The sequence below is a fragment of the Sinocyclocheilus anshuiensis genome, unplaced genomic scaffold (genome assembly GCF_001515605.1).
Source record: "Sinocyclocheilus anshuiensis isolate Anshui unplaced genomic scaffold, SAMN03320099.WGS_v1.1 scaffold702, whole genome shotgun sequence".
Taxonomy (NCBI): Eukaryota; Metazoa; Chordata; class Actinopteri; order Cypriniformes; family Cyprinidae; genus Sinocyclocheilus; species Sinocyclocheilus anshuiensis.
Window position 1 is genome coordinate 661797 of NW_015548184.1, and position 17756 is coordinate 679552.

The following is a 17756-nucleotide window of genomic DNA, read 5'->3' on the forward strand; positions in this document are numbered from 1 at the left end:
GCAGTTGTAAATGTGAACTGGTGGATCGACAAGAAGATACTGAATTATAAAACTCTAAAGATATAGCATACACTAAGATATATTTATGTTACTAAATGAATATAATTGTTTGATAATAATTGTTTAAATATAAAAATAAAATAATATAATATAAAAAATTGTTACTTTTGACCCCCTCCCCCTTCCCGTATTTTGGTACCCAAATATTGACAGGTATGGGCATATGGCCTGACACTATGCCACTTCAGTGATAAGGATCACACACAGCTCTTAACCCTTCAATAATAGACATGCATTACCTGTCTCTAATAGCACTAAAATCACACCACAAAAAGCACTGCCTTATTGAAATAAATGCATTACAAGGGTTAGCAAAAAAGACTATCAGTTAAAATTATACCTTAATTTTAACACATAGGCTAGCATTTAAAAGTTTGTGATCTGTAAGGCTTTTTCATATTTTCTTATGCTCACCAAGGCTGCATTTATTTGATCAAAAGTACAGTAAAACTGTAACACTGTGCAATATTATTAACATTTTAAACAAATATTTTCTATTTTAATATTGTATTTTATAAATGTAATATATTCCTGTGATGGCAAAGCTGAATCTTCAGCAGTCCTTATGTCACATGATCCTTCAGAAATCATTCGGTGCTCAAGAAACATTTTTTTATTATTATTATCAGTGTGGAAAAAATGAATAGAAATAGATGAATAGAGAGAAATGTTCAAAAGAACAGCATTTATTTGAAATATAACATTTTTCAAACAATGATGATGTCTTTACTTCACTTTTTATCAACTTTTAATGCATCCTTGCTGAATAAAAGTATTAATTTCCTTAAAAAATATCCTAAACTTTTATATAAATACATATATATAATATGCTGAATCATACAGTAGCCATCAATTCTGTATCACAAAGAGGACAGAACAAACAGCTTGCCCTGTCATGTTGATCCTCCAAGAAGATTTCAGTACTGCTTTCCAGGCCACTGTTGCGCACTCGACAGGGACACTTGTGGGCATCAATGACGTCTTGACCGCAGACATGCCATCTGCTCTGAACTGCCTTACGCCTGCACGAACACGTAGCAGCACATTGTCCCTGTGCTAAATGAGCTTAACGCTCTTACTCTGATGATGGACACTGTAAACAGAGTTCTTTATTTTAATCACTGTGAGGTCAAGGTTCTTAAGTGCATGACTACACAGAGTGTTTGACTGATGTGTCTTCTGATCTTTTGACGTTTGTGCTTTTTTGGAGTCATAAAACATTCACATTTCTTTATCATTAAAGACTAATTCCTTTATTTTTACATTGAAAGCCATTTGACATTCAAAATATCTTGTGTTCCATAAAAGACAAAGTTACACAGGTTTGCACCTGAGGGTGAGTAAACGATGACAGAATTTTCATTTTTGGGTAAAATATCTAGTTTTTTGCACAGTTGTAACAATGAGTGAATCAAACAATGCATAATTTATATAAAGTGGCAATTGCTATGCAACTCCCAAGATCCCACGTGTTTCAGTGACATCAACTTGTCACTGGGGTTCCTCAGGGATCAGTTCTTGGACCCCTCCATAAAATGTTTACATACTATGGGAACACCACAGAGGTGGGACATATTCAGTGATGCCAGTGTTCAGTTTAACTTACTGATCCAATTTGTAGATCTCTCCATCCTTTAAGAATTAGGCTCCTTCTGGCCACTATGCAAGGCATGCTGGGAATTACATGTTTACGCCACACTGTAAACAAGGGGATATAAAACTCAGACCTCAGTGCATTCTGTGCAACTCGGAGCTTGAGGCAGCAGCAAACCAGGATCTACTATTTTCAAATACACACAATTTTGTTTACATCTGCCGATACATCAGCCTTCAACAGCAACAGTAACCATGGTACTGGAGGACTCTGAGTGCAGTGTCTTTGAGCTTGACATCACTGTGAGTTGATTTTATCTTCTGCTGTTGTTCTATATGCTGTTTTAGTAGTGGATACAAAAGATTCGATTTGTGTTTGCATGAGTTTTATTTTAAGGGGGTTTGATGTTGATGTTTGTGGTCTGTTGATGGGATTTGTGTGGTTTACTGTCCAGCAACTTTATACTGTATGTCCGGTCAAGGTGTTTTGGAGTTTTTGTCAGAAATAAGCAGGCTATTTTTAACTATAAGGTGGTGCGCAACATAATCAAAAATACTTTTTGGGTGAACTGAGGGAAATGTTACAATAAATATGTTAAGCTATAATCAGTCATATTATCATAATAATCAGTCAAAACTATTTTGAACCATATGTTCCAACACATTCTTATTGCAGCCATTGAAAATAAACAGCTTAAGATTAATGAGTATTCAAATGTCTCTCCATCATAAGAATGCACTAAGGCATTGTAAAAAATAATAATAATAAAAAAACATAAATAAAAAAAAAGGTTTATTCTCCAAATAAACGATTTTTTTATACTTTTTGATGTGAACAAAAGTTCATTGAGAGGAAAACAACAAAATTCTCAATATGTTACAAAACTAACCATAACTTTGCTTTTGTAGGAGGATGATGTGGAGACTGCCTTTGGTCTGGTGCACTGCACCATGATGGGTGTTCCGAAGGGCAACCGGCCTACCATCCTGACTTTCCATGACATCGGACTGAATCGTAAGAACCTCCTCTATACCTTCTTATTCCCCTCTGCCTGTAAGACTTTACCGTAAACAGTTCAATGTCACTGCAAATGCCAGTGCAAGTTCCAATGCTCTTAAAACAAGTCCTATATGTATAACATCTCATTTGTATTCTGTCTTAATGGACTGAATAATTTGTGTATACCTATCTTAGTAGCACAGCTGTGCTCTCTGTTCTGCAGATAAGAGCTGTTTCGAGTCTCTCTTTAATCACAAAGACATGCATGAGATCATGCAACACTTTGCTGTGTGCCATGTTGATGCCCCAGGACAGCAGGAGGGTGCCAGCACGCTCTCCACAGAGTAAGTGAGGGGTCATTATGCCACCAGATTATGGTTCCAGGTCTATCAGAGCATCCGAAGGCATACGAATAACTAAAATCTTAAGAGTTATGTCTTACAATTAAAAATGAATGGCTTCTCTTACTCATTCTGTCAACAAAGCTTTAGTTTACATTCCCCAGCCTCTAAGACAGAAAATGCATTTAAAATCTGCTCAATCGGAGCAGATCTGCTCTAGGAAATATAATGCAGACAGCTTTAATCAGCACCCTATGGCACCAGACTGACAGAATGTAGGTCAGCGTGTCACATGTAGGGTTTGAGGGGAGCAGAGCATGTTTATGATCTGCCATCTGCTACAGCAACGTAATGGACATCCATTGCCCATAATCCATCCTTCCAGAACAGCATCCAGACAGATTATGACTTCGCTAATGCCTGGAAGGCCATCAGCCAAACCTAGTTAACCTGTCGTGCTGTTTGATTGGATGTCATAGTATTTTACCTCCATATTGTTCAACATGTTTGAGGCTAACAAATAAAGCACTGTCTGTTAATATTGTAGGTAAAGCTCTTAAAGCTAAAACATCCAGACATCGTTGATGGTCTTGTTCTGATTAATTTGAGCGTGCACGCAGAGGGTTTCATGGAAAGGGCAGCACAAAAGGTACAAAAACAGATTTCTTTCTGCTAGATTTGCATTCTTATGAGATTAATTTTGAAAACATTGCATTATTAAACTCATTTGAATGTGCAAAGCTATACCATTGCACAAATCCTCACTAAAGCATTACATTCTTGACAGATCACAAGCTGGACTCATGCTCTCCCTGATGCAGTCATTTCACACCTGTTTGGAAAGGTGAGAACTGAGGAAGTCTATGATTAATTTGACTGATTAATAATGAAACAAAATGAATTTAGTATTAACATATTAGCATTTGAAATTATATAACCTGCAAATTAATTCTCAATATTGTTACAAACCCCTGCTAAGTTTCAGCAGAAAAAAGAAAGGGGAATGCAGCATAAAGAGGACACGTGAATCCAAATGCCAAACGAAAATATTTATTTAACATAAAGAATAACATAAATGGAAACACGTATCCAAACAAGACGACGAGGAACACAAATGAACATAGAATAACTAGCAAAAACAATATACTTCCCCAAAACACGGGGCAGCTCTAAAGCATAAAGTCAACGAAAGAAAAACAAACCAAAAATATAAGGATTAAGAGAAAAGGTAATAAAACTTGTTTGCTGGTGGATCTCCTGTGTCTCTCCTGTGCCACTTCAACGTCCTTTATATAGGGAATCAATCACTCATTCCATGAGACGCAGGTGCACCAAGGCGGACCTAAATAATCAGACTCAAGGAGAAAGATTAGGAGAGACATGACGTCACATGAAAGAAGATAATCAAGGCCTAGGCCGTACCACTCCACCACCAAAAAGAAGAACCTAGTCTCCTTTTTACAAAAGAGACAGGTTCTAGGTGAAGCTCACCAGTAAAAGCAAACAAGGGGGAAAAAAAAAGATATATAGATATATACAGGTGCATCTCAATAAATTAGAATGTCATGGAAAAGTTCATTTATTTCAGTAATTCAACTCAAATTGTGAAACTCGTGTATTAAATAAATTCAATGCACACAGACTGAAGTAGCGTAAGTCTTTGGTTCTTTTCATTGTGATGATTCTAATTTATTGAGATGCACCTGTATATATAGACACATGCAACCCCAGTGAAACTTAGTGGAAAACAAACAATTACCTAGCCCCGAAAAAGAGCATCTGCCACAACGTTATCAGTTCCCTTCTTGTGGCGTATATCAAGATTGTAACGCTGAGCCATTAAAGCCCAACGCATTAGACGTTGGTTATGGTTGTACATTTTATTTAAAAAAAAAAAACAACAGGTTGTGGTCCGTGTAGACAACGATGGGAATGGAACTGTATCCAACGTACACGTCAAAATGCTGTAAAGCAAGCAACAGAGCCAAAGTCTCCTTTTCAATAGTAGAATAATTCAATTGGTGACGATTGAATTTAGCAGAAAAATAGGATACGGGATGGGATATTCCATCAGTACCATCCTGAAGCAGGACAGCTCACACTCCATACGCGCTGGCGTCCACCTCAAGCTTGCACGGGCGAGCTATGTCAGGAGCAGACAACACTGAGCACTGCAAAGGAGAGACTTAGCACACAAATGCACTTTGACATTCGTCAGTCCACTTGAACACAACTTTAGGACTACACATTTTTGTTAAAGGGGCAACCACAGTTGAGAAATTTCTACAGAAACATCTGTAATAGCCAGCCGACGTCACATGAAAGAAGATAATCAAGGCTTAGGCCATAACAATATGTTATTATTGACTGTTTTGTCACTTTAATGTTAACATTTACTAATGTTGTAGGAGGAGATACAGAACAATCACGAACTGATCGCAACCTTCCGTCATCTCATTACAAACAACATTAACCAGTCCAACCTGCAGCAGTTTGTCAAGTCCTACAAAAGGTATCACCAATGCAATCTGTGTCTGTAATCGCTCAGTTCCTGAGTTTGATTCTTTAAATTAACCTATAGGACCTATATATTCTATATACTGCAATGAGTTACAGAAAGCCTCATCTTTCCATCATTTCTCAGCCGAAGGAATCTGGAGATCGAGAGACCAGTACAAGGAGGAAATGTAAATGCAAGAATGCTCCAGTAAGTTCCACCTGATGACAGCAAACATATGAGATTTTGACTACTAGTGCCTTAAACCTTAAAACTGTGCTTCAATGACTAAATTGTTTGTCATCATGACAGGTGTCCAGCTTTGCTGATAGTGGGTGATAACTCTCCAGCTGTGGATGCTGTGGTGAGAATTACTATTTTGTTATTTTCTTAAATATGTTAAGAGACCCCCGTAGAAATTTAATGTTACTCAACAGTGATTGGTTGCAACAATTTTCCAATTATTGACTATAAACCATAAATAATTTTGAACTAAATCAGCATACAAAACATTAATAGAATTATTATATAAATATTTTACCTCACAGGTTGACAGCAACTCCAGAATGCACCCAACAACAACCACATTTCTCAAGGTCAGTGTCCTTACCGTCCTTTGCATTCACTCAAACACACAATTAACTTTTACATTTAAAATACTAATAGAAGCTAATTTTATATCCCAACATTTCACTGTTATCTCATTTGATGAATACCTAATATGAATAAAATAATATAACTGATATGAGACAGATATTTTGCACATCCTTAGTTTTTAAACTATATTTCAACTTTTTTCTAGATGGCTGACTGTGGCGGCCTGCCTCAGGTTGATCAGGTATATATAATTCACATTTACAGATTGAAATTCAAATCTGCATTTTTTATCTAGATCATATATTTGATCTTGTAGTCATTATGAGTATATTTACACTACATGTTCATGTTCTCTCACAGCCTGGCGAGCTTATAGAAGCTTTCAAGTATTTTATCCAGGGCATGGGCTACAGTAAGCACACATTATTTTAACACTACAACAATACTGACCTACAATCCATAAAATAACAACAATTAATAGTCATTTTACATTTTATATGAGAGAAAACCATGGTCATACCCTCTCTTATCACTTACTCTTTCTTGTCCACAGTGCCCTCTGCCAGTATGACCCGTCTTGCTCGGTCTCGCACGGCCAGTAACTCATCTCTGGAGCGAAACCGTACCCGCAGCGGTACAAACACGGAAGAGCAGCGTGGACGCTCCCACACCGACGTCTCCATGGAGAGCACCCCTGGCGCAGAGCACAATTCCTCAGGCCCCACACATTCCGTCGAGCTGTCCTGCTGAACGCCTCATGAAAATAACACCACCGTGCAAATCAGAATGGAACTCAGCAGGCAGTTTGATACTGGACCTGAAATTACAGAATTTGAACCTGAAAGCTGATGCTCCTGTTATTAGATAATGTTTAATATGTCATTGGTATTTTTCACAAGGGATGTTTGATTAGAGATGGCCCTCACAGCAAACAAATGTTGCACGTACTTAATAGACTTTGCACTAGTTTACAATATCTGAACCAGTGGTTTAAATTGCCGTTTTATTGAACAATATGTAATATTTTACAATTCAAGTTTTATATAATTATGTTAAGAAGGTTCTATGATGTTTACGGCTTGGCTGTGAGAAAATTTATAATATATAGCCTATGTGTGTATCTTAAAATGCGGAGTTAGTATGTGCGTGATTGTGTTGGAGAGTTCTCTGATAGGAATGAATGTTTGGGGGATTTGTTTAAATACATTACGTATTGCATATCATTTCTGTACTTTTAACTCCTAACAGTAGTGTAAAATTGACATCTGAGAGTATTTCTTAGTCTGACAAGTGACAATATAGTCTACAGAACATTTGATATAGTATCTGAATCATTTCTTGTGCTTCTTACAGTCGCATCTTATATTAATGAACAAGGAAGATAGGAATGTTGGTAAGATCACTTTATATTTAACAACTGTATTCCTAAAATAAAATAAAGTATATTCAGTCAGCCTTACTGCTGTAGCCTATAATGTCTAACACTGTGAAAAATTATAAATACATACAGTGTAACTATGTAATTAATCCCCAAATATACCATTACAGAAATAAATACTCAACAGAAATAAATATATACAAGCAAAAGCATAAAAATAAGCAAATGTCTTTTATTAAAAAAGATACATTTCTGCATATTTCCAGAATTAAATATGAACAGTAACAACTTGGCAAAATGAAAGTGTGAATATCAAGTGTCACTTCTCTTATATGTATTTCAGAATATGTTACATAACAAAGATACAAACACGTCCTTTAACACCATTTTAACTAACATATATTTTCAAAAACTGATGATGTGTATTCCTTTAAGGAGAATTCCTTTTTTCGTTGAAGGCGGTATTTTTTAAACATATATTTGCAAAATATAAAAACATATTTTTGGACTTCATAGATTTGGAACAGGAAGTCAACATCTCAAATTTAACATTTTCTTCATTTCATATTTTGTCCCTCATCCATCCATCCTTATAAAAATATAAAGTCCTTCAGTCTGAACTATCATTGTTCCCTTCACAAGCCATCTCTATGAGTAACTGTGCTGATGTTTATTCATAAATCATCCGAATTCAATCCAAATTTCTCATCAACAGTGCTTTCTGTGCTCTCCAGCATCCCTGTTACTGTCAAGTGTGATGCACAGACTACAAATGTGAGCCTAAGGATGCCATAAAAAGAGATTGTATCTGGCACTCGGTGAATTAGTTAGTTAACAATCTCATTGACCTCATAGTATTGCTCGAGATCTGCAAAGATATCGTTTGGATTCCTGCAGGAGAGGTTGCAGAAGCAGGCGTTGATCCACATGTATTTCCAGGAAAAAACTGATCCATTTGGACACACAAACTCCACCTCGATGGTCTTAGACTTGTATGGGATGCAGCAGCGCTCATCGGTACAGACTCCACAGTACTTGGGCAAATACGCCTTCTTACTGACACACCCCGAGATGGTGAAGTTCTGAAACTCTGGCTCACGGTAGATGTTCAGGCATTTCTTACCCGGCTGAGTAACAGATATGACAATCAGTGCATCAGTCCATGACAATGACATGATAATTCATCCATCCATCCATGGGATGGGTGGGCAAATGAAATAGAAATAAACCAGGGTAGGAATGAATTCTTACTCTAAAGTGCTTGGTGATGTCCACCTCACAGGGTCGGAGGTTACACAGTCGAGACTCTTTCTCCATCACACAGCCAGCATTGTCATTAGAGATGCGCTGTGATATGCCCCGCCCACAGGTCTTTGAGCAGGGACTCCATGGGGTAGTCTGGGTAATGCAATTTTTATGCCAAATATCATTAGAGGTGAGGGACACTGAAAAAAAGAAGTAAGAAGGATAATTAGGAGCTAAAACAATGGAAGTTCACCAGAAGATGCTATAGACCTCTGATGGACATGTATCACCACACAAAACAATAATGCATAACTCACCCTCCTCAGGAGCATGTCTGGGGTTGGTCTTGCGTGGTTTACGGGACTCTTCGCAGATCCATTTCTCGCAACACTGGCCTGGGATCTTGACTCGCTTGGGCGACTGACACCAGACCCGGGGCGGCAGGGACTCGGTGCAGAGCGACACACATCCAATCGCCCCATTCACACACGGACAATGGTACTTACAATTGGGCTGGAAGCTTTGGCCATTACGGTAAATCACACCGTTATACTCACAACCTGTTCCCACAACATCTGAAACACAGAAAAGTCTGGATATTTGTCCTTACAACTAAAAGGTTCTGTGACAGTTTTGTGTCTGAGTATCAATTTGACACAGAATAAGAAAAAATTACATATTGCATGCCTGTTGGAACCAAACACTATTGTAGTAGTGTAAGTAGTATATACAAAATGCAAAATTGACTTTCTCTAGTGGCTTATATGCATATGCATTAATATGAATAATATTCAAGTTGTTTTATTTGCATTATATTAGGAAATTCAACTGCAAAATAAATGTTTCTTTATATAGTATTTTAACTATGTCACTGTAAAGCAGGGGTCACCAGACTCGGTCCTGGAGGGCCACTGTCCTGCAGAGTTTAGCTTCAACTTGCCTCAACACACCTGCCTGGAAGTTTCAAGTATACCTAGCAAGACCTTGATGAGCTAGTTCAGGTGTGTTTGATTAGGGTTGGAGCTAAACTCTGCAGGACACCGGCCCTCCAGGAACAAGTTTGGTGACCCCTGCTGTAAAGGAATACGTAAGGTCACTTACATGCACACACTCCTTTTTCGTACCTCGGCTTGTCAGCACTGTAGTCACAGTAAAGTCCTTTATGATAGTCACAGGTATCTCTCTCATTACAGGTCTCCCCCACCTGCTTGGCACAGGCCTTGCAGCAGTCACATCCATCTGTCAACAAGCTGACCCCATGTGGGCAAACAGGGGCACTCTTGGGGCACTTACAGGGCCATTTGCAGTATCGATTTCTATTATAAGGGTCCAAATCTGTGGTCACAAGAGGAGAGTCTGTGGAGTTGTGGGAACAGGCCTGTGTGGGAGAAAAGAGAAGAACATGAAGAAGATATGCCAACTTTAGCCACTCTGGGGCAATAGAGAGTTTGCTTTGAAATTACATTGAAATTGGGCCCTTCAAATAGGCTCCCAAGAACTTTGCAGAGGATGCTTCGTATTAGTTTCTAATGATCAACAGCACAGGATCACTTTTACACTGTGACACAGAATTAGGCTACTGTTTTCCAAAACTGATGGCTAATTTGAATAGATATACCATACCAACAGAGCGAACTGGAACATTACTATGACACAATATTTAGATTTTTAGAAATCAAGCACTGCCTGTGGTATCGTATCGCCTACAACAGCTAGAGTCTCATGCGATTTCTCGCTCCATCAGACCGGGTTTCTTTCTACTACAGTGGATGTAATGTAAAAAACCTGGAGTGAACTACACCGGATTGCAGAAGAGGATAAGTGGCTCTGCAGATCCGCTCCACTCATATGTGTAGCTCCAGTCCGGAGTTTCAGTCTGTGAATCGCTTCATTCTGATAAGCAACGCTTGAAGCTTATTTTCGTTGGCGGAGAAGAAATTCACAAATTTACAGAAAGCTTTTGTGTAAGGCATAATCTATTATTAATATTAATAAATTGACAATTGATATTCAGATATCAACAGTCACAACACTTTTGTTAGTGTGATGAATGTAACCAAATGTGGTAAAAGATTATAAAATACAAAGATAATAATAAAAATATAATTCATAACATATAAATGGTGTTCTATTAGACATTATGTATTACAATATAGGCTACTGGTCGCCTCCTAAACTTGATGCAACATTTCCGCTGCAAGAGCATTAACTGAAAAATGGCACATAATGCACCAACAGACAGGTTATTTATTTGCTTTATTGTCATCATGACAAATCAAAGTCACTTTCAGTTTTAAAAACATTATCGTGAAGGTTTCTCTTTATGCATTTTTGGGTTGTAATGAATTTGCAACTATGGCATGCCATAAGACAGCCTGCAGTTTTTGCGCTTTCTTCCAATAATAGCGCTTTGATAAGCAACGTCACTACTTCAACTGAGCTGAAGGGCAGCTTCTTGCTATTCTCATCTGTGAAAAACCACCTTCAGTTCCGTGAATTTTGAACTCAAATACTGCATTGAATCAACAGTATGATAAGACCCACCTGGTGCAAACTGGCTGTCAAAAGCATCCACGACAGGAGTCTCCACATTACTATATTCCTGAGAGAAATGCATTGAAACAAGAAATGTTGTTTGCTACAGGTAGAATCCACAAGCGTTCCCTCGTGGCATCCACAGAGCGTTCAGTGACACGCGCAGATGTGGAGTCTTGCGTTACGTCAGTCTGTCAGATTTAGAGGGAGTTTGCTGGAAGTTTTCTTTCAGTTCACTCCAGTTCAGTCTTCAAGGGCGGAGGAATAGAAATAAAGCATCTGAATTATTTAGAAAGCGAAATTTTCCAACAGTTTGTATGATCAAATCACTAACATAGAGGATAAATGTTTAGATTTCTCATGTCTTATGTCTTGGCAGTGGCATAATTATTGCATTTGTATGGCATGAAATCGAAGCCAGCCATTCATTCAGAAACTTCACTTACTGTTCAGAGGAAAAATGCAATTGGTGCATTTTTTTATACATCTGAAAGTGTTCATTTAAATCTGAAATAAAATTTTGTTTTGCTTTTGGTTTAATTTAGTGGCACGAAAATAAAAAAATATACACAAATGTGCAGGAGAGAGCTGAAACCCATTTGTGCTTTTGAGGTCCTCTTCTTGAATAGCATATCAGTGCACACTAAATCAGTCCAGAGAAATACATGTTGTTTTCACAAAAACAACATAAACCAAACAATTTAAATTTAAAGAGTGTTCATGCAATGAGGTTTGCAGTCAATGTAATTTGTTTTCTTTAGTGAGGCGTTCAATCTGTTTTTGACTCAAGTCAAAGAATCGGATGATGGATTTTTAATCATGTTAAATAGTCAGGTATTCATTTTTCTAAGCAGAATATTGATTTAAAGAGGAGAGGCAAACATTATTAAAATACATAGTTCATAATCATTTATTACTTACGTTGCTCTAACTGCTTGACATTTGGACACAAATCAGCAAGAATTCAAGATAAGAGCAAGTGGACAAGGACAGAGAACTTCTGTAGAACTGCCAGGAGCTGAGAATGTACGTGTAAGTATGTAAGTGACCAGACATTGTTGTAATTTAACAGTACTTTTAAATTCTACCTAAAATATACTGTATAGTTACCAAATTTAAAATGACCTATTTTTTACAGTACTTGAATCTATTACAAAATGAAATATATTCACAAGAATTTTTTTTAATTAGATTAGAAAAATATTTTTATTAATGTAAATAAATGCTATTAATACATTTTTTTTTTTTGGTCATATTACATACAATTTTAAATGTTAAACATATAATTGAATTTTAAAACCCAAATGTGGTGAAGTTTAGGCTTGTAACAGAGAAAACTAAAGTAAAGCAAAATAACATATCGGTACATAATTATATTTTAGAGAAGCACACAAACAACATTTTGCAAGGTTTGTGTGATGTGTTCATATTTTGCCAAAGCCTTGAAGTATGCACTAGGTTGTTGTTGAGGTTTCCACGGTTTACAAATTGAAACCGACAGCTGGGCAGCCTGCCACTGATGCACTAAACAGAAGAACAGTAAATTCTAAACTAATCTCCTACACCACAGACTAAAACAATTTTCATATTTCAGCCCTTAATGTGCTAATTGTTTTCATAGTTCATGTGGAAGTGATTTAAAATGGTCTCAAAATATCACATTGAGAAAATGCTCTGTCCTTGACTTCGTTCATATGGATGAATGTAATCAAAAGTGTCCAGACAGCTGGAACAGTAGAGTCTAGACAAAGAGGAAAGGCTTCTTATAATCTCCAGGAATAAAGTGATAATTAGCATCTCAGAATAGCCCTCAGTCAATGGCACACAAGCCAATGTTGCAGCATCTGGAAACTTGCAGAAAGGATTATTCATATGTCCTCCTGGCACTTTGGCCAGTCCCATTCCATGTGACTGTATGATGTCTTCATTTTAATATTAAATCACCTTATTAATTATTAATGAAGATATTTCAATAGTCTAAAGATATTTTAATCACTTTTAAACACTTGAACAGTGAAGAATAACCCAAAAGTGTTTTCAATGCAGTTTATTGCTTAAATTCTACTATGAATGTTTAGAATCACAATGATTTGCATCAACAGAAATACCACAGTAATAGAGTGCTAAGATGGAACTGGTTTTTAAAACAAGCAATTACAAGAAAATCGGAACATTTTGAGACTAATTGTAAGCATCTTTCTCAGATTTAGGTTTGCTTGGAGTCCGAGAGAAGCTGGGGTCTGGGATTGACTTTGGCTCTTGGGTTGGACTTTGAATACCTCCAGAATCTCCCACTGATGTCTCACAGGAGAATTTGGCTGTGAAGTCAAAAGTCAAAGTCAGGTTTACAAGTGTTACCAACAGTGTTGGGGGTAACGCATTACAAGTAACGCGAGTTACGTAATCAGATTACTTTTTTCAAGTAACTAGTAAAGTAACGCATTACTTTTTAATTTACAAGAGAATATCTGAGTTACTTTTTCAAATAAGTAACACAAGTTACTTTTTTTTTTCTTACTTTTTTATTTTAAAAACAAACAAGCAAGCCCTGCCAAGATTTAAAAAGTAACGCAAAAGTAACGCAACGCATTACTTTCCATAAAATGTAACTAAGTAACGTAATTAGTTACTTTTTTTATGGAGTAACGCAATATTGTAATGCATTACTTTTAAAAGTAACTTTCCCCAACACTGGTTACCAAGTGCACAGAATTTTAAAGATTTATAAGCATTTTTGACTGATGAAAAACCCTCTGTTATTTTCCGATCTCTAAATTTAACAACCAGGAGTTAATGTGGATGTGTAGAGCAGTGCTAACCGGTAGAGGTGATCAGAGCTGGCACATATTGAGACCAGAAGGAACACTGAGGACTCTGGAGGTTCTTGCGGTTATTGAGAGTAAAGGACAGTTCCTTATAGCCCCGTCCACCCGGGTGAGGCATGAACTGAGGCCATGGGGGTAAGAACTTACTGAAGGACGTCCTAGATGCTGCAAGAGGCAGGTTGGGGTTGCTGTGAAAAGCAGAGAAGAGGTGAATAGGGCTGTGCAAAATCAATAAGGTCGGTTTGAAATGAGGTTTAATTTTTTCCAGCCTTGTAATTTTCATTTAAAATGTCATAACACAATCTTTTGGTGAAGCAGCAGACATCTCTCTGGTGACAAATGTCATACATCTCCAATCATTTAGTTGTTTGAAAAGGATAGTTCACAAAAATAAAAAAATTCTGTCATCAATTACTCATACTTATGTAATTTGAAACTCTTTGAAACACAAATGAAGAAACCTGAGAGGTATCTATCACCTCCATTGAAAGTCCAAGTAACCAAAACTTAAAAGATCCAAAAAGATTCATCATTGTTAGATTAAATAAAAGCCTAAATTAAAGGTTATATAAAGCGGTTATTTCTCTTCACAAGAGTTGGATTAATTTTATGCTGCCTATATAACGTTTTTGGATCTTTAAGTTTTGGTTACATGGACTTGGAGGGACACAAACCTCTCAGGTTTCATTAAAAATATCTTAATTTGTGTTGCGATGTGAGTAAATGATGACAGACTTTTTATTTTTGGATGAACTCTCCCTTTTAACTCAGCTTCTTTCTTACAATTGACCAGGCTGACATTCAGATCTGCCTCCATCCAATCAACAACTGATGGACAGAATCAAGTCCTGCCCTATATTTTTTTGATAATTACGTTTCACTCAGACGCAAAGAAAAAAAATGGAAAAATACAACGGAAACGGTTGATGATAAATACCCAGACTTTAGGAAGTTTGCCATGTAGTTCATGATCTGCAAGGTAAGTGTTCTCTCTTTGGTGCTGAAGAGGTCACGTGTTTCTGAGGCAAGAGGAACTCCAAAGAGGTACTGCACATCCATCGGAGCTGACAGGACAACACTGTGACAGAAACATAGTTAGCAAACACAGAGATTCTTCTTGAATGTGAAAGATCTTATTACAAATGGTACCATAACTTCTGCATAATCAAGTAAGATATTAAGTGTATAGAATGAAAGGCACCTGTTGTACGCAGCGTCCTCAGGAAGGTGGTACATGTGAACACTGGATCGTGTGTCGGCTGCCCAGAATTCAGCCATGTCCACAGCTGGACAGATGATGAAGAGATCTCTGTAGCAATAAATGGCAATTATTTGGATGCATGAATGGCAAGGTGCAGGCGGCTACACCTGAATTTTAGGATTTTGATATCGGCACATGAGTTTTATCACATTATGGTTCATTTAACAGTTTGTTTCCTTTTTGTGGATTTCTGTGGTTGCCAGTTTCAGGTATAACAGGATGGCATATTCATGCATTATAACCATTATAACTTATAACCATTATTTCATTAAGAGATATAATGTTAACAAACCAAGCTACTTTAACTAAAATCTACTTTTTATGAATCAAAATCTACTTTTTACCTGTTTTACTGATATCCACCACAATACTACAGGTGGTAAAATAGAAAGCAACTTGATAAACCAAAGTTCAAAGTAAGTGATCTGTCCATAACTTGTATATAGATGGTGCAGATGGTCATTAAAAAAAATGTCATCAGGGTAACACACTAAAATAATGCAATAAACATTCACTAAACAGCAGAAATTTTTTGCAAAAACACTATTCGCTCAGAAATTTCACAAGTAATAAAGAAATGGCAAGCAACACATTGCGTTAAACAGTTTGAAATTAAACAATGTAAAGAATGAAATAGTATTTTCTTGTAAATAAAAATTTATAATTTTTTTACAGAGTACAGTATATGCCACAGTGTTGAAACAAAAGAAAATGAAATGAAGGTGAAAAGAGGATCAAAACTTGGTTTTTTCAGGTTCAATGTTCTTTTGTCTCTTCCCTGTTTGTGTTGCTATGCTGCTGTGTGTGCAGCAGGTCACTGGGGTGTGTTGGTCAGGTTTGGTCTGTACTATATCTGACACTAGTCATTATGTGGGCAGGCAGCTTATCCTCCTTCAGAACTGCTTTCACAGCTATACTGACAATTCAGAGAAAGAAGCAGGAATTTCAGGACACAGAAGTCCAAACGAAAATGTGAAATTGCCTTTGAAAAATTAGCTAAAAGTACTGTTAAAAAATAGTATTGAATTCCATAGCCACTATCATATTTAAAACCAGTGTCATTGTAGAAATTAAATCATCATTTTGTTTTATTTGAACCTTACTGTAGCAGAAATTGAATTCTACTCAGCATTTCTTTCTCCATTTAAAATATTTTGGCTATGTTTCCAAAAGTGAACAATGTAGTGTTTGAAGACACGATCTGGTAATCACAAACAGCAATAAATCAGAGGGAAAAGACTGAGCTTTTTGTTAAATGAACTGTTGACTCAAAAGATTGTACAATGCTAGCCCGCTGAACTCATATTTTCCAGACACACTTGAATAAAATTCAGAATAATATGACAGAAACTGAGCTCAAGAAGGATGCATCCGTCACGCATCACAAAGTATCAAATTACCATTATAACATCATTAGAAGTGCCACAGACTATTTTTGTACAGTTATTTTTTTTTTATATATACCCCATCCAGTATAAAACCTTCATTGCTAAAGTGTCATGAAATTGTTTTCAGAATAGTAATGAGTGACCGTTTTTACTAGGACTGTTTTAAACTCACACTCGAATGTATTTCAGTCAGAGGCCTATATATACCATTTCCTTCCTCTTTGCCACAAACACAGCAGCCTCCACACCCTAAGTGAATGCAAGACAAGCGCGGTTCAAGCGCAGAGTCCTAACCCTAAGGCTCAAAATGATTTCAGCTCTGGATTCCTCGGCATTCCAGACCACTTGACGAGTTCAAGGGTCTGAACAAACATAATCATTCACTTGGGCAGCTGTGATCACATGGAGAGAGAAAATCTATTGTTCATTTTGGCATTCAACTAAAGAGTTGCAACTAAGCTTTACAAATAAAACACTGATCAGGGGCTTTTAAATTAGATTAAAACTGTCTTTTTACCACTGCATTCATTCACGTGGCATGAACTAGGAAACATTTTACATCTATATCTATACATATTATATCTAACAAATAATTTTGGCCACTTGGGGAGCACAATAAAATTAACCTTTTAATGTTTTTAAAAGAAGCCTTTCACTCACCAAAACTGGATTAATTTGATTAAAAATACAGTAAAGCAATAATATTGTGCAATAATATTACAATTACAAATAACAGTTCTCTATTTTAATATATTTTTAAAATGTAATTTATTCATTTAATGGCAAAGTTTAATGTTAAGCAACCATTACTTAAGTTATCAGAGATACTATATTCTAATATGTTGATTTGGTCATTAAATGTACATTTCTTCTCATTATTATAGTGTTGATTTTTTTATATATATATATTTGTTTTAGTAGTTATTTCATTTTATTTTTTTGTGGAAAGCACAAAACATTTTTTCAGACAAATCTAAAGAATGGCTTTGTAAAAAAATATAAATATTTTGCAGCAATGTTTCCATCCAAAGATGCA

The 17756-nt window shown here is 36.6% G+C and overlaps 2 protein-coding genes and 1 pseudogene across 2 annotated transcripts in view; 1 reads left to right on the forward strand and 2 right to left on the reverse strand.

Annotated features, from left to right (window-relative positions):
- Window positions 1-1771: 1771 nt before the first annotated feature.
- On the forward strand, window positions 1772-7302 carry LOC107704903 (protein NDRG1-like; annotated as a pseudogene).
- Window positions 7303-7843: 541 nt separating this feature from the next.
- On the reverse strand, window positions 7844-11389 carry LOC107704854 (WNT1-inducible-signaling pathway protein 1-like). The gene is made up of 5 exons (XM_016507875.1): window positions 11256-11389; window positions 9813-10089; window positions 9029-9286; window positions 8718-8911; window positions 7844-8593 (listed from the first exon to the last, which is right to left on the reverse strand). The coding sequence occupies exons 1-5, from the start codon at window positions 11301-11303 to the stop codon at window positions 8294-8296; spliced, it is 1077 nt and encodes a 358-aa protein (XP_016363361.1). The 5' UTR covers window positions 11304-11389; the 3' UTR covers window positions 7844-8293.
- A 2038-nt stretch (window positions 11390-13427) lies between these two features.
- LOC107704832 (thyroglobulin-like) overlaps window positions 13428-17756 on the reverse strand; it is a 34073-nt gene continuing 29744 nt past the window's right edge. Inside the window, 4 exon segments of the mRNA XM_016507856.1 lie at window positions 13428-13564; window positions 14066-14259; window positions 15009-15149; window positions 15273-15380. Coding sequence (XP_016363342.1) covers window positions 13428-13564; window positions 14066-14259; window positions 15009-15149; window positions 15273-15380 — 580 coding nt within the window.